This window comes from Osmerus mordax, chromosome 7 (assembly GCF_038355195.1).
Source record: "Osmerus mordax isolate fOsmMor3 chromosome 7, fOsmMor3.pri, whole genome shotgun sequence".
NCBI classification, from domain to species: Eukaryota; Metazoa; Chordata; class Actinopteri; order Osmeriformes; family Osmeridae; genus Osmerus; species Osmerus mordax.
In genome coordinates this window covers 7,824,844-7,845,170 of record NC_090056.1, presented here as the reverse complement: position 1 = coordinate 7,845,170, position 20,327 = coordinate 7,824,844, and the positions used below count along the sequence as shown (strand labels likewise).

The 20,327-nt window shown below is 46.3% G+C and overlaps 2 protein-coding genes and 1 non-coding gene across 6 annotated transcripts; all 3 read left to right on the top strand.

The window, feature by feature from the left end:
* Positions 1-173: 173 nt before the first annotated feature.
* ccnt1 (cyclin T1) lies at positions 174-6,718 on the top strand. Of its 2 annotated transcripts, none has more exons than XM_067240364.1 (9): positions 174-346; positions 1,200-1,281; positions 1,427-1,555; positions 2,017-2,077; positions 2,868-2,930; positions 3,064-3,109; positions 3,297-3,460; positions 3,672-3,742; positions 3,847-6,718. In XM_067240364.1, the coding sequence occupies exons 1-9, from the start codon at positions 174-176 to the stop codon at positions 5,134-5,136; spliced, it is 2,079 nt and encodes a 692-aa protein (XP_067096465.1). In that variant the 3' UTR covers positions 5,137-6,718. The 2 variants fall into 2 exon arrangements, with proteins under 2 accessions (XP_067096465.1, XP_067096464.1); XM_067240363.1 differs by having other exon boundaries at positions 3,055-3,109.
* A 185-nt stretch (positions 6,719-6,903) lies between these two features.
* kansl2 (KAT8 regulatory NSL complex subunit 2) lies at positions 6,904-12,270 on the top strand. 3 transcript variants are annotated; one of them, XM_067240842.1, is made up of 10 exons: positions 6,904-6,945; positions 7,612-7,870; positions 8,100-8,272; positions 8,455-8,569; positions 9,394-9,557; positions 9,717-9,880; positions 10,003-10,099; positions 11,034-11,290; positions 11,400-11,606; positions 11,840-12,270. In XM_067240842.1, the coding sequence occupies exons 2-10, from the start codon at positions 7,620-7,622 to the stop codon at positions 11,915-11,917; spliced, it is 1,506 nt and encodes a 501-aa protein (XP_067096943.1). In that variant the 5' UTR covers positions 6,904-6,945; positions 7,612-7,619; the 3' UTR covers positions 11,918-12,270. The 3 variants fall into 3 exon arrangements, with proteins under 3 accessions (XP_067096943.1, XP_067096945.1, XP_067096944.1); XM_067240844.1 differs by having other exon boundaries at positions 11,400-11,658; XM_067240843.1 differs by having other exon boundaries at positions 11,400-11,664.
* LOC136946641 (small nucleolar RNA SNORA2/SNORA34 family) lies at positions 10,272-10,406 on the top strand. The gene has a single exon (XR_010876979.1). It is a non-coding gene; the product is annotated as a small nucleolar RNA SNORA2/SNORA34 family (small nucleolar RNA).
* Positions 12,271-20,327: the final 8,057 nt, after the last annotated feature.

Below are 20,327 nucleotides of genomic sequence, written 5' to 3'. Positions count from 1 at the left end.
TTTCTGTGGGTTTACACCTTGTGTCGCAATAGTTGGGTCAACACAGCTTTCACTGCGCATGTAGTTTGCGGTACATCGCCATCTGGTGGTGATTCTGCACCACTGTGACGTTTTCATCAAAGACGCAGCTTCCTGTGACGCTGTTTTTTTTTTAAACATCGTCCTTCTCAGTAATGGCGGCTTCGTTCCCTTCTCCTTCTGCAACAAACAACAACAAATGGTATTATACCAGGGAGCAGATTGAGAATAGCCCGTCGCGACGTGCCGGGCTTGATCCAGATAAGGAATTGTCCTACAGGCAACAAGCTGCAAATCTCCTTCAGGATATGGGACAGCGACTCAATGTGTATCTTTTGTCGTGGTACGACTGGCGTCTCAGCTAGGCTAATGCATTAGCCTAGCTAGCTAAAAGAGGTTGACGCCGGTTTGGCGGCATGGTTATGTATTTGCTAGCTTGCCAATATCGATTGTGTCTATTATTCTCCGTTTTATAATGTTACTGTGGCAGCTATTTGTTCATGTAGATGATGTAAGGGTTAACTAGCCACTAGCTACATTCGGTTGTTAGCTGTAGCGTAGAGCGGTTCTTTGCGGCGCTTGTAGGGGGCACATTGGTCTAGTGATCTCGCGGTCTAGGCCTCTTCGGGCCTCCGTTTGGCGTTTCCTGTGGAGAACAAAAGCTGAGCCTGGTATAGAAACAGCGGCAAGTTGGAAATATTCTTTAAATAATATCTAGCCAGCCAAGAAGGAACTATAGCAAATTCGATAGCTAATGTTATTAGTCGTGTGGCCCTATCGTTGCTAGTTAGCCCGTTGGCTTTTCTTTGACTAAAGCGCCTGTGTTAGCATTAGCATGCTAACAATCTTGCTTTAGAATCCTGGGTGCAGGTAGTTAAATATCAGACGTTCTTGAGAACTTTTGAAGCTGTAGTTTTAAAGCTTTATTGGAACATTAATTCGAGGAGATTAGAGTGCGTAATGTGTTAAAGCAGTGATATTGCGGTATCTGGGCTGTTCATTTATTCCCCAAACTTATTCTGCAGAGATGGTGGTACTGTCATGGCAGCCAAAACAACCGCTATTGGCATCAACATATGTAGAAATTCATTCTTTTTTAATTGGTGATTAATATGATACTGGTGACTATATTGTAGAGACTGTTCAATTTCAGCTGTAAACCTTAACCCACCGTGCATCAGATCCCAACTCACAATAAATACTGCCATTGTCTACATGCATAGATTCTACATGGTCCAGTCTTTCACTCGATTTCACAGAAATGTAAGTTGTTCTGTTTCTACCCTTTCCCCCTTGCATATGACAGTTTGAAGTCTAATGTCTCCTGTATATCATTATCTTCTGCCCAGCATAATTCTGTTTGTATAAGCATGTATTCCCCTTTAAATTACATTTGTTTTCTGACCAGGTCATAGCTCCCGCCACACTCTTCTTGGCTGCCAAGGTTGAGGAGCAGCCCCGTAAACTGGAACATGTAATCAAGGTGACCCATGCATGCCTCAACCCTCAGGACCCATCACCAGACATCCGTAGCGATGTAAGTATAGTTAGGTTGTCACTGGTCTTTGTTGTTCTTTTCACAGGGCATCAAGTTGATTTGAGGGTGGTGTCTCAGTATGAAAAGTATTGGTTCCCTCTTTGCCCTGTTTGAGGAATATAGAGCAACCTTGTCAGTTGAAAGAATTGTTGTTCTTAATCTTAACACACATCCCCCTTTTCTCTCTCAGAATGCATGATGTGCAGGCAGCATTATCCATCCCAATGTTTTGTCTGAAGCCTCCAGTGTCCTGTTTCAGTCTTACCTTGACTATCACTTTCCCTATTTGGAAGTGCTTGCGTGTTTGCTTGAGAAGTAGTTTGATTGAAAGTTATTGGGTGATCTGGGGCCATTGGTACTCCCACGGTAAGGTTGCTTGAGAGGAAAGCAAGTTGTAGAGTGCTGGGTGAAAGAGAGAGAATGCCTCCCAGTGAGTAACCTGCCTGTCCTCTCAACCTCAGGCTTATCTGCAACAAGCCCAAGACCTGGTCATTCTTGAGAGCATTATACTCCAGACCCTGGGTAAGTTGGGAGTGAAGAATGGAGTCTCTGATTCCCCAAACTAGAGAGATGTGCTTTTAAGGTACTATTAACCAGCTCTGCTCTTGTCCACAGAAGTGTCTTGAGGGGGTTTGCAGCATTGGAAGCAACTCTAGTCCCCCATGCTCATATGAGCTCTGTATTTCACTCATGTCTGTCCTATCTGTTGTTTTCATATCAACTTTACAGTGCAGCCTTTTCTTTCACATTTACCTTCAATTTTCCCGTGACTCGAAGCCATTTAATTTGGGCAAAAAGAACATGATGCAGGTTGTGATACGGTATACTGAATTGAATGGAGTGGCCCATAATATATTCATTTCCAGTTTTTATCAAATACAAAGGACTGACTAATCTCACAGTTCAGAAGGGATAATGTGTTGCCCATGGTTTAATTTCGGAATACCGTACCTCTTGCAACTTTGGGCTCGATGAAATGCGTAAAACGTTTTTTTCTAATTGTTTGTTTTGCCAAGCCATTTATTCTCACTCATCCACATTTCTTATCCAGGGTTTTACCTGAAGACGTTAAACAGTGCATTCCTAATCACTTAGTTTCACTAAACGGTCTTGGTAAAATATAATGTTTCTTTCAGGGCTTTTACTGCGAAGTGAGCTGTGTCGGTAAAATCAGTACCTGTTGAGCAGAACTGTTTTGCCATGGCAACCTTAAATTCTGTGAACTAATCAGGGTAGAGGATAATATAATATACACTGGAGTTGTGTTGCTCATGGAACCTGTTCTGTCTCCCCTCTCCCCCCTTCATTACAGCCTTTGAAATCACCATTGACCACCCACATACTCATGTAGTCAAGTGCACTCAGCTTGTCAGAGGTAAGCATCAAAAGCGCTCCTCACTATTTCCCCCGTTGCTTACTGATAGTCTCTGACTAATCCCGTAAATAGCCACGGTGTTGACGTGGCAGGTTTTAATTGTACTTTTTGTTTCCGTTTTTTGTTGTCCCAGCGAGTAAGGACTTGGCCCAGACGTCATACTTCATGGCCACCAACAGGTATATGCACTCTTCTGTGTCCATTTTAGCATGACTATCCAATCTAAAGCAATGCTTATCTAAACCAAAGCCCAGGAGTGTCTAATGTCCAGTCATCTGATGTGAGTGTCCTCTGAATACGGTTCTGTCCCTTTCCTCCTCTTCCATGCAATGTCGGCGGCTCCCTGGAACCCACCCTGCTGTGTAGTCTGCACTTGACCACGTTCTGCCTGCAGTACAGCCCACCCATCGTGGCCTGCGTGTGCATTCACCTGGCCTGCAAGTGGTCAAACTGGGAGATCCCTGTGTCCACAGACAGCAAGCACTGGTGGGAGTATGTGGACCCCACTGTCACCCTGGAGCTGTTGGATGGTACGCTTCAATATCACACCATTAATAACCCGGGTAGACAGTGGCCGGTGGTCCCATCTTATTTGTAGCTTTTGATTGGATGAAAGGTCGTTTTTGGGAACCAGCGGTAGCGTGCAATGATAATAGATGGAGAGTGAATTCTGGAGTAATGTGGGCCATTGTATCCATTCATCTACCATGTAACATTGTTATGAATTCTTCTCTTCAACAGAGCTCACACACGAGTTTCTGCAGATCTTAGAGAAGACGCCTAGCCGATTAAAACGCATCCGGAACTGGAAAGTAAGTCTGTCTAACGCTGGACACGCACAGCTTTAAGAATTCTCAAGTGTGTGGGCTCTTCCCCGTCCTGTCACTGCGTCTCACATCCCTGTCTGTTGTCCCAGGCGGCCGGGCAGACGGTGAAGGGGAAGTCCAAAGTCCAGGAGGACGGAGACCAGACGGACGCCATGATGAGCATGATATCCATGGCCTCTTCGGAGAGCACGCTGGCGGGCCTGATGAGCCTCTCGGCCCCAGCCTCCTCGTCCTCCTCCATGGACGACACGGACCGCGGCACAGCGGGCAGCGCCCAGCACTGGCAGGCCGGCGGCAAGGCCGACCCCCAGCAGGCCAACCACGAACTGCACGCCCCCGCTAAAGTGTCCCTGAGTGAGTACCGGGCCAAGCACGCCGACGTCCTGGCCGCACAGAAGAGGAAGCTGGAGAACATGGAGGCGAGCGTGAAGAGAGACTATGCCACCGCTGCCCAGGCGCTGATTGGCCAGCAGAGGAAGGAGAAGCAGCATCATCACCAGCAGCAGTCGGGCTCCTCGCACCGGTCCAGCTCGTCGTCCTCCGACGTCAACAACCCTTCCCCCATCATCCTGAAGATCCCCCTGGAGAAGGAGAGGAACGATCGCAGCTCCATAAAGATGCGCTTCCCCCTGGGGACGGGTCCTGGAGGCGGGGGGGGGCACAGTGGGGGCGGCAGCAGGCCTCTGGACCCAGACATCAAGGTGCGAATCCGCGTGCCCGAGAAACGAGGGAGCTCAGGGGAGGAGGGCAAGAGCAGGGACAAGCACAGAGAGCGCTCCAACCACCACCACCATCATCACCACCACCATCACTCCTCCAGTGGGGCTTCCCTCTCGTCTTCCTCCCATAAACACTCATCCGGTGCCAGCGGAGTAGGAGGGAGCAGTAAAAAGGTCCCCAGTGACTCGTCCAGAATGAGCTCTTCTTCCTCATCTTCTGCGTCTCGAAAGAGGACCCACTCTCAGGAGCCAACCGTGGGCTCTCACACCTCCAAAGCCAGTAAGTCCTCCAGAAACTCCTACCAGCTGCCCTCCCTGTCCTCGTCATCTGGACACGCTCTGGGCCATGGCTCTGACATTTTACCTGCCCTGGGGCTACCCCACCACCCTGGAAACTACTCCCACTCCAAGGGGGAGAAGGCAGACACGAACGGTCACAACGCAGGTGGAGGGGGCCAGTCCAATGAGTACCAGGACACGTTTGAGATGCTGAACTCACTTCTGAGCGCTCAAGGGGTTCAGCCTTCCCAGCCTGCCATGTTTGACTATCGCTCACAGTATGGGGAGTACAGGTACAGCGGGAGTTCAAGGGGGGGCAACACGAGACCACCACCTCTACCTGCTGAACCCCCTCCACCACTGCCACCTTTACCTAAATGAACTCTTTTGAATCAATTGCTATTTACTTGCCATCACAACCATGTTACATAAAACATTACTCTCATTGATTCTGCGTCCTTTTGGGTGTTGGTGATCAAGATTCTGTGGGGTTCAACTTGACAGCAAAGAAATGTACTTTTTATACATACTTTCAGTTATGTTTCGTTGTTTTACCATGTGTACTTGGGGGGGCAATAATGGGACTTGAGGGAAAAAAAAATGTGCAAAAAAATTATTTATGAAATGTGTAAATACTATTTTTGATGTTGATCCATTTTGTATCATTAACTTGTGGAATGATGGGACCTGATATTTTAGCCATCCCTTTTTTTGAAGTTAGTTCAGCATTACTCTGAGTGAATAATGTAAACTGAAATACATTTGCTTTACTTCTTACTTGGTAAGTCATGTTAGCAATTTGTCTTTTTTATGTTTTTAAAGTGTGATATTTATCATTAGTAATGAATGCTTATGAGAAAAAGAATCCCTCTTCTAAAGATGGCCTGCTCTTTCTGCTGCGTCCTGTTGGGCAGAGAAATAGACTTGTTCTTACACATGCATGTCTCCAAAGCCATTGTTTTCATTGATTGTTCAAGTACTGTAGTCGTTGAGGCAGAGTTTCTCCCTCTGATTTGTCAATATATTTTTTTTTCTCTGAATTATTTGGTAAACGATGTTGTACAGATATTGTAAAATTACTAAAGTGAACATAAAAATATTTTTACATTTGAAAAAGTTGCTAAAAAAAAATCCTGTAAATTATTTAAAAAAAACTTAACATTTTTTTAAAAGCTATAATGTGTTGCAGTCATTGTTTTAAATGGTTGTATAATGTCAATATTCAAATAATTACACTAACGGACCGTTTATACTACATATCTATGTACATAATATTCACAAACAAACCAGTGCAGTATAAAATCTAATGATGGAACTGACTTGTCTTAGGTGTTTTGAAACAGAACTGCTAAGTGTTATTCCCATTATTGTCTAATACTAATGTTGTCTTTGATACATTGAAATATTTCCTAATGGGTGGTATTAGGTGTGTGAACCCATGTCATGTTCATTGAACAAATCATGATCAAAAAGTAATTTCATTTGATGTCTGCACCACAGTTGTGTTTTTGGCAATCTGACATGGTCAAAAAGGTGTTGCCCTGAACCACCATGTTCCTCCTAAAATATAAATACATGAATGAGGATTAGTTTGGTTTGCTGCAGATGGGAATGTGTTGCAAATGGGAATGTGTTTTCTCTGACATAAATGAATGATCACAATAAAGCTGATGTAGCTAATATGAACGTAGAAAGATGTCACTCATGCAGTTCTATGACGTCACTCATGCGATTCAATGCAAAATCACATTGCCCCCCCTCTGTTTCCCACCACGAGCTGCAAAGCTCCAAGTTTGACACGTCCATCATCTTAGTGTTTTAGCGGTACCACATAAACTCTCAGGTCTGGAAATGAATCATTTGGGGTGTTTCTTGTTTTAATGAGCTTAAGGTCTGCGTTGTTTTGGTGAACACTGTTCTTTTTGTAATGTGGTTGATATAATCCCATGTCAATAAATATTTTAAGATGAAATTCCTAACGTATGGCCGTTTTCATCCAGTACACATGTCGAGTTGAGGTTTTTCTCAGTTTTAATAGACAGACAAATTACGCCAATCGTGTTTATCTTACCTACAAATGAACGCCAATCAAATGACGAACGGGGCGGGTTCAATGTTTCAATGCAGTAGAAGCGCAGCAGACATACGCAGTGCTTCGCGAGCCTGGCACAGTGAAACAAGGAACCAGAGGTAAGGCCGCGTCGATGTATCAACTGAAAATGTGGTCACTGTAACCGGTCTTTGACATGGTCGTATTTTAATTTCACTATAATCTGACCACATGTGAAGTATACGAAGAAAGAACAGATTTGAACGAGAAAAACGGTTAGCTTAATGTTAGAGGTAGGTAGCTTGTGCTAAACAAAGATGGCTGAGCTAGGCTAACATGCTAGCTTTCTCTGACGTTGAACTAAATGGGCGGACTGATCTGAAAGTGGCGCGTGATAGGGTTCTTCTGCGGTGACTAGTCAGCACTGTAAAGCTGAGACTTCATCGTTTTATTGTGGGCATGTATTGTTATCAAATCACTATCATACTGACTAAACAAACTACTAAGACGTTTGTAAAAAAATAATAATAATTAAGCAATTGAGGATGTGAGTGTGATGTCTACCTATTCCTTGTGTACTTAAAGCCGCAGTAGAGGGTCAGGTGTTGCCAGCTGTCAGAACATTATGAAGGTCTCCTGCATTGAGTTGTGTATTCTACGTCAATAGAACCGGATTCGCCCATGAACTTTCTTACACAGACACAACCTGCATGGAAATTGTCATACGGTTCTAATACTTGCCAAAAAACATTCTCTTCCTCAGTAACTTAATCTGGTCAGTGATATTGTTTTTGTCCCTCCTCCAGGATCAGTGATGAACAGGATACGAATCCATGTTTTGCCGTCGAGCAGGGGCAGGGTGACCCAGGCTAGCCGCCCCCAGGAGCCCCAGGCCTGCTCCTTCACCCAGAGGCCCTGCTCCCAGCCCCGCCTGGAGGGCTTGGAGCTCTGCATCAAGCACATCCTGGAGGACAAGAACGCCCCGTATAAACAGTGCAGCTACGTCTCCAACAAGAATGGAAAACGCTGCCCCAACGCAGCCCCCAAAGTAGAGAAGAAAGATGGGTGAGTTCATCTGGAGGGTGTTTGCCCTTTTGCCTAGATTGTTTCGGGAGATTGGGCCTCAGAAGTATTCTGGCTTGAGTTTAGTGAAGCCTAATACAGGTCAGTCAAAATCGCATTAATTCATCCATGCATTCATATGCTACAAATGAGTTCCTACGAGATGGTTTGGTACACAGCGAGTAAGTAAAGTGTCTCTTGCTCTCCATCTGATGCCCCGCTCTTCCATCAGGGTGACGTTCTGTGCCGAGCACGCCCGCAGGAACGCCATGGCCCTCCAGGCTCAGATCAGGAAGTCCTCCTCTGGTCCCTCCCCGGAGACCCTGCTCGCCCAGCTCAGCGGGTACAGCCGCGCCGACCCACATGGCCTGGACGTGGGACGGAGTGAAGCCAGCCGCATTCTAGGTTCCAGCATTTCTGTCTGTCAAACGTTAGGTTTTATGACCTCAGGACAGACCTCTAAGGATGTCTGTAGAATGTGTCACAACCAAAGATCAAGCTCAGATGCGTTTGCTGGCATCATCATATTGTCTGCTGCAGTATGTCGTCTATTGGTACAGAGTTGCTGATGGTGTGTGTGTGTGTAGATGAGGACAGCTGGAGTGAAGAGGAGCAGACCCCCCTGGTACTGGACCAGACGTGGAGAGGAGACCCTGACAGTGAGGCTGACAGCGTTGACAGCGATCACGAGGATCCTCTCAAGTAAGACAATCTCTCCCCAAGGGTCAGTTCATACTCGCCACAAGTACATTTACGCAAGTATAAGGGCAGGGGGACTTAAGAAGCTCTGCTAGGAGGAGCTACCCTGGCAGCCTGTCAATGTTAAAATCCCACAGGGATGCACAGTGCCTTGCTGTAACACTGTAGAGCATTTATCTGTGGAAGTTCCATCGTTGTGGAACATTTGATCTGTAGATGTTTGTTATAAAAATCTCCCCTCTTGATGCCAAAAGAGATACTGGTGTCTATTGTCAATGCAGAATTTTTATTTACACACCTGCTGACTGCAGAAATATGAAGTCAAGCACAGCTTGACCTATTGCAGTCAGCAGGAAACCGTTGGTGGACTTGGGGATCATTATTTGTTCATAGATTCAGTTATCACAACCTTATGGCAGAACCATTTTAGATGACACTAAGGAATTATTTTACAAGACTTTAATAGCTTTATTTATTGTTTAGTCTGGATTTAGATGACAAAAGCATGACCCACTAATTTTAATACCTTTTATAAAGGGTAAACCATGCCACCTGGTGGCCACTGAAGGACATGTCTCATTATCAAGCTACGCAGAAGCCTGATAACGAGCGTCCATTTGAATCAGGCGTGTTTGAGCAGGGAAACATCTAAAACATCAGGATAGTGGGACCAGGGAAGAAGACCACTGGTCTAGGGTTTTCACACAATGCAAGAGCAGTAGGAATTATTTTATTGCGTGGGTGTATTGCCATTAGCCGTGTTATTTGTCACATCATGACATGCAGAACCGGTTTGACAGCTTTTGGCCCCTCTGGTGTGTGTTCAGACATGCTGGAGTGTACACAGCAGAAGAAGTGGCTCTGATCACCAGGGAGAAGTTGATCAGGCTCCAGTCTCTCTACATCGACCAGTTCAAACGCCTGCAGCACCTGCTGAAGGAGAAGAAGCGACGCTACCTGCACAGTCGCAAGGTGGAGCACGAGAGCCTAGGTGAGGATGCAGCAACGCATTGGTTGAAACTCATCCAGCCTTCTGCAGGCATGCTGCTCCATTCCCCTGGGGAAGGCTTTAAGGAGGGAGGGCGAGGCATGAGGATGGTTTCCCTGACCCCTGGGGTCTGTACTGATCCAACTGTGATGTGTGCGTCAGGGAGCAGCCTGCTGACGGGGCCCGAGGGGCTCTCCCTGAAGGAGAGGGACAACCTGAGGAAGCTGAAGGCCCTCCGACGGTACCGGCGCCGCTACGGCGTGGAGGCCCTGCTGCACCGGCAGCTGCGAGAGAGACGCCAGGCCATCACGGAGGGAGCTCCCCAGGTCTGGCTCCGCACTCCCTGGAGCTCTAGAGATGGACACTGGGATTAGAAGGGATTCTTTTTTTGGTCTTCTCCCACATCTCCTGTACTGGTCATTAAGTTTGATGTGTTTTCTGTCTACAGACGCATTCAGCCAGAACCGGCCAGAGGTGCATCTCCTTTGTTGAAGGGACTCGCTGCTCTAACCAGAGTCTCCCCATGACTCGACACTGCGTTTCACGTATCCTTCACGGTGGAAATTCGTGGCAAAGTTGATGTGTCAACGTTAGATTTAGCATCAACAGTGTCCAAGGTTGCAGCATGTTTATTTGTTAGCGTCATTTGAAAGGTTGATGTACAGTAAATTCATTCATTTTCCCTCTCCCACATCTGCCCCTTTGGTCATAGTCAACATGGCCCTGATCAAGACTGTCAGTTTGTTGTAGCTGACGGTTTCAAACAGGAGCCAAGATGAAAATCTTCCCATGGTCTGTTGGTTTCCCCCAAGTCTCCCAAGGGGATAGTCAATTCAGTTGGAAGAAACAAAAAGCCTTTTTAAACTCCAAATTATCGAGCGTTTGAGACGTCTCCCTATCATTTTTATTTGTTACAAAATAGTTGCCATACATCTATCATAATGCTATAAATTATAACTGCTCATGTACCAAGTATGAAACTGTCTCAGTCCATGTATCAACTGTAAAATCAGTAACATGGGATTTTACTGGAAGTATTATTTGCAATAATGTGAGCTATGAACTATTTCCAAGGCCTTCATTGTAAGATAAGTCCCTGGCAAGGTGAAGGTGCAAACAGCCATTGTGAAAAACCATTCAAGCCTGTCATTTGCAAAGATCAGCATCTTAGCAGACAAAGCAGCCTTATGCTGTGGTATAGTAGGCTTATATGAGGATAAGTTGAAGGACTCGTACAATGTTTATGTAACTGTTCCTGTCTGTAAAATTATTTATAGTGTTGCATTGCTCTTGACTTGTACAACAATGACAACAACAAAATCACCCTTGTGTGTTTGCCTCTGGTTACATAGTCAACATTATCCCTTAAGAAGGAAGTGGCTTGCTTCCCTTCCCTTTTGATGACAGTCAACCACAAGGTTGCCCCATTTCCTCTACATCACTGCTCTTCCTATTACCCTTGACTCCCAATCTGTGCAGACATCTACCAGGACAGTAACCAGGTGCTGTTCAAGGTGTGTCCTGGTCTAAAGGACGTGCCTTGTGACCGCCCCGTCCACATGGGCCAGTCTGAGGAGCCCCGCTGCTCCCTGCACCTCACCCTGCCCCCGCCCATGTACCAGCCTGAGCAGGAGCCCCCTCCCCCAGAGCAGCAGCTCATCCCCGCCCCCAGGGACATGTACCTGAGTGCCGCAGAGCTGCAGCCCACAGAGAGCCTGCCGCTGGAGTTCAGTGACGTACGTGGCTCTTGTCTCTCTGTGTATGCGTAGCATTGGGGTTCAGCTGCTGAACCGTACAGCTGGGATTCCCTGAAAACGTACTGAAGTGTCGTGTTGCGTGCTGTAGGACCTGGACGTGGAGGGAGACGGGATGCAGTGCCCGCCCTCCCCGCTGCAGTTTGACACAGCCTTGGCCCTGGAGGACCAGACCATCCGTGCCATAGCTGAGGCCCCCATGGACATCCTGACTGGGGGGGACCCTGAGGAGCAGGTGGACCTGGACGCCTCAGGACAGGAGCTCTCTGACAGAGACATGGAGGCCATAGATGACCAGGTGGGGTCAGGAATACCCTCACCCCTCAAGATAGTGACAAGCTGCTTTTTAGGTTGTGGTAGGGCTTAAATATTCATAATAAACCCAACTTGTATCTATAGCATTGACTCACTGAACACATCTTAAATAAACCATTGTAGACTGCTGTGAAAGGAAACCTAACCAATTTAGGCCAAGTCTCTCAGAAGGTGGCCCGTTCTAGCTGTTCTCTAAATTGTGTGGTTTGTTCCCAGGTCGTGTCTGAGGTGGTGGGAGGCCAGGAAGATGGCATAGAAAGCTCAGCCCCTGCTGTAGCCACTGTCACCAGATGAAGACCATCTGTCCTGCCCTGTCCCTCAATCCTGACGACCAGCCAGTGCATTCCTGTCTGAATTACAGTTGACCAATCAAAACCCAGTTTTATCTACAATGTAGATCATTAAAGTCCATTTGCAATAACAATACAACTACTGAAATACTATGACAGAACAGTGTTCTTTGTATTCTATAAATATATCAAAAGCTATTTTGATGCCAGGTTCTTCCCATGTAGCATACCCTTTAACCAAATTGACCTGTGTATATTTAACATAACTTTGATGTATGAATGTTGGTAAGAGATTACATTTCACTCAACACATTGTTTAATAAACCTTGTCGAAATAAACTATTTTGTGATACCGTTTTCTTAGCTCTGTGGTTTTTATACGTTAAGCGGACAAAGTGGGAAGTGTTTTAATTCCCATGTATATGATGCATTCAGACTTGCATATTTTGCAACACTATTTGGCTTGTCTCAAATGTCCGAGATGGCAGATAAAAAATCACAAGTATGATTGAAGTTATGGTTGTCAGCATGGGACAGCCTGCACTGAAATTGGGGCGGGTAATGCGATTTCATGCAATGACATCACTTTTCCTCACTCCAGACACGAACCACTGCGAGAGGCTGGATACGACGAGCCGCTGATGAGGCGCTGTTACTGAAATGAAAGTAGTAAAAGGAGACGTGGACACTGTCTCACAAGCGGGATTCAGAAGTTAACATACCGTCGGAAACAAAGTTATCCGCAGACACTACAGTAAGTGAGGTGAATTCCTATTCAGCAGCACATTTCAGGACTTTGACTGGACGCTTTACCTTCGCATTACGCATAACGAGACAGACGCTAGCAGAACTGAGAATGTGCTGAATCCTCAGCAACTGATGTAGCAAAATGTTACATTTTATGGGTTTGTTTTACAGCGATTATTGTATAAAACAGCATTTTAAATGCGCTGGTGAGATTGAATGATTACTTTTTACCCGCCACTGCATATGTAACCCAGTAATGTAATTATGTTATGTAGCCTGCTCTATTAACTATGAATATTGTACTGTGTGAGCATGAGTGCTCTATCAGTGGTGGAGCTTGCAGCACTGACCTAGTAATTGAAAACCATTTTTTTCTGTAGTTTTAGATTACATCAGTTGCCAAGCTATGTTCACTTCCATCATGAAAGTAGTGACTAATACAAGTGTAATGGGCAGTATAAGTATTCCCTCACCCCATTGCCTCTAATTGTTGACAGATGTTTAGGACGCCTTTGTCTCCCAATTCTTGCTGTTAAGCTAGCTGTGCATTAAGGGAAATCAGTTTCAGAGTTCTGACTAAATGTCTCAGAACATTGATATCCGGTGGCATTGGAAACAGGCTTTATTATGGCAACACCAGGACACAACACATCAGCACCAGGCTATATTTATGCTGGGCAATGCCAGATGTTTGGATAAAGACATCTGAAAGTCAAGGTCATTCCTGAGTGATTTTAATAGCGGTGTGTAGGGACAGGTCACAGCTGCATTCACACATGGTAAGAAATATAATGATTCTTCAGGCGCTGCATCTCATCGACAGGTCACAGTGTCAGTCCAAGTCTAGCTCCCCCTCTTACACCTCCTCGTGTGACGGTCTACCCTTCTCGACTTGCCCCCGCTTTGAAGATACGCAGGTCTGGGTTCCTCTAGTCGTTTATCAGTTTTCCCTTTATCTCCCTCATGTCTGCTTTGTGCAGGTGGCAACCGTGGGTATGCTGCAAACTAGCACTTCTGGAACACATTAGCATGTAGAAATATTCATCAATTACTCTGCTGAGGCTGCGTGATATCACAGAGAGACACAGCAGGAGGGAAGACCAAGATCTCCCGGAGACATCACTACTCGTTCCCCACATGCACACACACATACAAACACAAACACGCGCGCACACACACTGCAGACATTTAGATGAAAGGAATTATCTTTCGCTGCATTGTTTCTGCCTGCAGCCTTTTGTTTTGCCAGCATGTCATGGAGCTCTGAGTCAGAGCAGAAGATGCTCATTTGTATTGTTGTCGACAGCGAACCCTGTGAAAGAACAACTTAAACTCTTGGCCTTGTGTTTACTTGCCTGGTGTTCTCTCTGTGTGTTGGAGTATGCTCTGCATAAAGGGCTCACAAAGATCATGGCAAAACTGTTTCAATCATTCCAATGATATGAGCTACTGTGTGTAGTGTGCCCGTTGAAGAATCCACCCAAAGGAGGAATCTACGGTCATACAAACATTGGAGTTGGCAAAACACTACTTAGGTCGCAGCTGTAACAAACATTTGATTCATAGCCCCGGCCAGGAAAAATATCCCTTGGAATGTAGCTGTAATCAATTCAGGCAAACCTAGTTAACTTTACGACCACGTCACATTTAGCCAATATGAGGGATATACGGTCTTGATTTTGTTGTGCAGGAGAAGAAATCAAACCAATCCTGTGAAATACTTTGACCCATGCCCTGAGTAAGACTTCTCGGATCCAAAATCCATACATAAACAAAAGTAGTCTTTAAACCTATTGAGAGGTGAGGGGCTCTCTCTGTATGACCATATGGTTTGTTCATTTGTCTGAGAATAAAGGGTCTTTAAGATGCTGCAGCAGCCCTGCCCTCTTAATCAATACTACTGCTCCCACAGGAAACAGAGTAAGCCAGGGGTATGCCTCGCGCAAACGTTTGATGTTGAATTGGGCTCTCTGTCAGGCGTCCGCCATCAATGTTAGAACATGCAAATCCTCCCCTCACACTGGCATCATAAAGCAGCTCAGTGTATCAGGAGAGAACCAACTGGATGCTCTGAAATCCCCTCCACAAAAACCCTCTTTACAGCTTTTCATTTTCATACTTCTGTGATATGCCATAAATAGGCCCCGTCTGGCCAGACGGCAGAACAGAGGATGTGGCTGATGAGAACCTGGTTGGACCAGCTCAAAATGAGCAGGGGGTGTCAGCCCTGAGACACTGTGCCTGGTGACCAGATGCTGGTGACAGTCTCTGGACCAGCCGTTCACCTCGTGTCTGCTCATGGAGCCTTGAACACTGGAGTCCGGTCATGGTGCCCCCCATGCTGCCTGGAAACAATGACTGGCTGCTAATGCTCTATAATCTTGCATGAACTAATGTCCTGTAACCGGGCTTCACTTCCCAGTGTCCTGCTTATCCTCTCTCCCACCAAACCGGCCTTGTTTTGTCCTTGCTGGGCTCCCCCTCTGCCTTCGTGTTGGCAGGGGGACTACCACTTTCTCCCAAGTATTTACAGCGATATGAAACCTGTCTTTAAACGCTGGATGACAAATGGTTTTCATTAGTGAGTTTTATGATAACAATGAACTGATGTAATGAAAGTAGAACATACTTCATGTCTTATTGCCTGTAAGGAATTGTGGCGATTGTTGTAGCTACGGAACAACACTGTGATAAGAAAAATGTTTCTCTTTAGGCTAGGCACGTTGGTTCTGATAATTTCATGGCCTACATGTGAAAGTCATTTTCCTGGCTTCTACGAATAGCCAAAATCCACATTGCAGAAGGTACTGGCTGATGATGACTATAGCCACGATTCTTGACTTCATAATTAGGGTCTGGCTAAAGGCTCCATGCAAATTACCATGAGAGGCCACTGTTTGGTTTTATTGCCCCAGCTGTAGACCCTGCCCATCTCCCAGCCCAACAGCCAGTGTCACATTTCTAATAGGTGGATTATCCGTCCAGTGCTCATGGAGTCCAGCACATTACTGCCCATTAAACTGTCGGCATCTCAATAGGGGTTTGTACCCCAAGAGTCTGATTTACAACTCTAATCCTGAGTCCCCCTGACAGCTCCCCTCACACCAACCGTCTGACGAGGAAACAGAACGGTCAAGATAGACCAGCCATCTGCCAACAGGCAGCAAGCCCTTCCCTTCTTAGTTTTGTGGACATATTTGACGTTCAGATACTTCTAGTCTTTGAAATACGTTAGTGTTGTTTTGTGTGCGTTGTGTGTGTTTCTGTCTGTGGTACACGTTTTCTTTCTGTTCCCCTCGTGTTTGCACTGTGTGTTAAGCCAGTCAACAGCTTACACAGGGTTAGTTTCTTTGCAGTCCTTCGAATGTGAGTTCAGTCACAAAGAACTGGAGTTAGCCCAAGTTCCCAATTCTACTAATCAACCATTGTAGATACTAAGTAAAGTAAACATTACCCGTGAGTCTAGGCATTAGCTTCCTTCAATGATAACTCGATCATTCGTTAATGGGAGAGTGAGCAGCCATCGGCTGAAAAGGGGAAGTGGATCTTAGGGAGTCACAATAGGGCTTTCATGAGAGCGATCTTCTTGTGCCTGTGTGTTGGCTCCAGGGTACCATGTGACCTACTCTCATTCAGGTCATGTCATCCAGCCCAGCCCCTGACCCTCCTGCAGGGACTGGCTCTGTGAAGACCTTTCATTCATCTGTCCCAGACGCCTGCCAGGGTTCCTGTCAGCCACAGACATGAGGGGGATGATCCCTGGCCTGGATTCATTCATAGATTCTGAAATAATAATGTTGGAGAAACTGTAGCTTGTTCTCCCCTTTCTACCACTAGGTGGACTCAACAGAGGCCCTTGAATAGATGCATTGGCTCTGTTGGGGTGTGATAGTAGTGTCTCACAACCTTCTGGTATTTTCTATTGAGGTGTTTTGTGGTTCATTGTCACCTTGATGATGACATCGTAGATGGGTAGAATCATTTGTATTTAAACATGGGATTCACTCAAAGATGAACAGGCACTCTGAGTCCGCTGGCTGGCTGGTTGAGGTCAGATTCTCTGTGCGTATGAAGTGACCTTCATGAAGGAGCCCCGAGGGTTTCGATTTTTTGTTGAGGAAGTCGAATCTGAAGGCGAGACAATTCAGGTCATCTCTATCTCATCTCCGTCAGGTCATCTCTATCTGAAGTCAATGAGAGCAAAATGAAAACGAAATGTTAGCCTACTCATCTTTTAAATGTATCTCGTAATACTTTTATATGGATCAACAGAACGTTGGTCTCTATGAAATAGGAATTACTTTTCACTATGCATTTTACTATGCAAACTATGCATGTGCTTATTGTTTCAAATGTAGCTGCTCATGTGCTCCCTACATATACGGGCCCAGGTGAGGGTGAGATGAAGGACATTCTGTCTTTTAGTAACAACACCCACAGATGAGCAGGATGTAGCTAACCTAACATCAGCCGGGCAGTGTTACTGCCAGTCATCACTGCCAAGTCAATGGTTGATATTTTAATGAGATGGAAGAAAAATGTCCCGCCTCTTTCCAAATTGAAAAAGCCATATAAAGACACTCCTGAATATTCAAGAGCCATAATCAGGGCATTTCTTTGCCATTCACTGGCCTCTTTTCTTGTGCCTAGTCATGGGAGGCCAATTTGACATCATGGGTCTGATTCGCAAGGAAAATCCTCTTAGCTCAGAACCCATGTTCTTCAGAAGACGATGAATAGCTGGTGGAACTCCATTAGTCTGTCGTCTGGTCGGATATCCTCTCTGCCCGCGCCTTTGTCCGCGACATGGTGGGATCTCTTTGGAAACATAACCCCCTCTTTTCTCCTTTATGGCCCTGCCAGCAGCTGGAGGGTTAATGTTTAGCAGCAGAAGAGGCAGAGGCAGCAGTAGTAGGAGGAGGGGAAGAGAGGAGGAGAGGTGGGGGCTGGTTCACAGCTGTTGTAGTAGGCAGGGTCTATTGGGGTAGGAAGGCTGCCTCCTCTCACTCGCCCAGGAACAATGGGAGACATGGCAGCCTCTGCAGACAGCACAGACGCACACACAACACACACGTCCGAGCAGAGGCCTTTTCTCTGTGCGGTTGTGTAGGGGAGACCGGCCTCGTTTACGAACAGGAGAGGATCAAAACCTCCCAGAGAAATCTGTAGTTTGATCAGGAAAAAGGCAAATGTGAAGCTGTGGCCTTTTTTGGGTGCCTTGCATTTGGCTGTGGACTGGGGATCAGTGTGTCGGATGCTCTGACTGGATCCCAGGAAACACAGCAAGGTGAGACTGTGCATTTACCGAATTATAACATTTAGGCTATAAAAGTGTATGTAAAGCACATCATCTGAATATGCTTGTGTTGGGACTGATCATTGGTTCTATATTAGTATTTTGGTTTAAACAATCATTTGTACGATACCTCTGTCAGTTTTTCTGAGTAATACTATCAGTTTCATTCATTGTTTTGGACTGATGGGTGTACTGGACATGAATAGATGTGAGATGTGTAGAGATACATCCTTGGTCAGGTTGACATCGCCCTGTGCGGTATTGTGACACTGGCATTCATGGGTAACATTTGGGGTAGCCGCAAACTAGCCGGGGCTCATTCGACTACAATGTCAGGTTTGTTTTCCTATCTTCTTCCAGGCCACGTGAACGTGGGCTTATTTTGCTCATACGACAACGTGTCATAAGTCATCGATTAGAAATGCGGGGGGGGGGGGGGGGGGGATATGAGCTCCAGTGTGTTGTTTGTTGTCAGGCGAGGACCCCACTCTGTCTGTGTGTGTGTGTGTGTCAGGACTGGCAGGACCAGAATGCAGTTCATGTGAGGAGGGTGGGGTCTGGAGGTTGCCTGGCAAAGATTTCGAAAAATATCCAAGGAGGCCACCATTCTGTTTGATTACTGTCAGGCATGGCGCACATCCAAGCGCTCAGCTCTTTTGGGAGGTGCTCCCCTCTCCTCTCCTGTGCTCTCCTCCGCCCCTCCCCCAGTCCTCTCGTCCTCCTGCCTCCGGCACGCATCCCAAATATTGTTTGTGTGTGATTGGTCTTCGTTCATGTTGTTAAACATCAGGAGCTGCAGGGACAAAGGAAGATGGTAAGTTAACCCAGTAACCCGCTTCTGCCTACATGCTGCTGGATTTGTTATCCTCTGCCCTGATATTCATTTGATTTCGGCTACTCATCCAGTAAAATATTGCATGGATGCTAATTGGCTCATGTTTGGGTTAAACCGACCTCTTTCACTTGTGTCTCTTTCAATTCCTCCGCCTGGGTCTTCTCAAGTCATAATGTTTACATGTGCTTCCAACATGCCTTAACCTCACAGAGGGGACTTGAAATCTGTGCTATTTCAGACTGACAGATAGAAAGGGTGCTGTTTGACAGATCCTGAGACGGCCTTGCCTGCTCCAAATCCCTGTGTGTCTGTGACTGACATGATTTAAGAATCTTTGAGGGTTTCTTCTCTCGGCTCAGCAGAGGGCTCTTTGATTTGCAGCCTTGCCCTCATCCCATGAAATAGTCAGCTCATTCCTCATGGCATCTCAACAGCCCCGCCGACTTTGAACTCTGAACCAATCCCACTCTCGTTCAAATCCTTGAGGTGCCATATCTGCCGCCTGCCTTGGAAGCTGCGTGGTGATCGTGATTCTTTGTTTGTCCCATAAGAGATCACAAATCAGGATTTTTCTCACAGGAGGCAGGTGTACTAGGGCAGCCAGACTGCTCAACTGAGCTCAAGTTAAAGCCCAGATTGTGAAGACAGCTGCTAAACACCACTAATCCCATTTTAGTTTGACAAGATCTGAAGGGATCAGCTCTGTTCTCCATAATAGCTGCTTGGGAGCGAGGAGTTAATACTGTAGCTCTGTCTACACAGATCTGGGCTGATGAGACATGACTAGACTTCAGCTGAAGAGAGGCTAGGCTGGGCTAGTGATGGTGAGGTCCTGTTTGCTACAATACGAGTGGGTGCCCTGTGGACTCAGGGCATAATTACCACCAGTAAACTCAGTAATGGGGAATCCCAGATTACGGACTACAGGCTCCGAAAAAATAGATTGTACCACTCGAGTGTGCAGTCTGTGTGCGTTTCTTATCGCAAGGACATAAAAGGGGACTTCTTAAACGCCGTGTCTGTTGAATTATTCATCTGTCGTCTTTCATTACTCTTTACAGAAATAACTCAGAGATGAAAAGGAAAGATGAGAGAGGGGGAGAGGAGAGTGGGGGTTGGGGGCTTGTGGTCTTGGCACGGCTGGTGTCTGTGCTGATATCTCCCGCCGGCCATGGAGATTCCTCTCTGCTTCCTGTTCAGTCTGGGAGGAGAAGAAGAGAAGGGAAGGAGAGAGGAGACTAGAGGAGGAGAAGAGAAGGGAAGGAGAGAGGAGACTAGAGGAGGAGAAGAGAAGGGAAGGAGAGAGGAGACTAGAGGAGGAGAAGAGCAGGGAAGGAGAGAGGAGACTAGAGGAGGAGAAGAGGGGGAAGCCATTCTACTCTCCTGCTAACAATGGGGAGGACATTTGAGGCCAGCGATGCTAAATCCATTCTGAGGCTCCTCTCTTCTCTGACTCGTGACAAGTGAGCAATGTCTCTCTGAGGGGCTACCAAGGGAAATCTGTTTTCAGAGTCAAGCTAGCAGAGGGTACGGCAC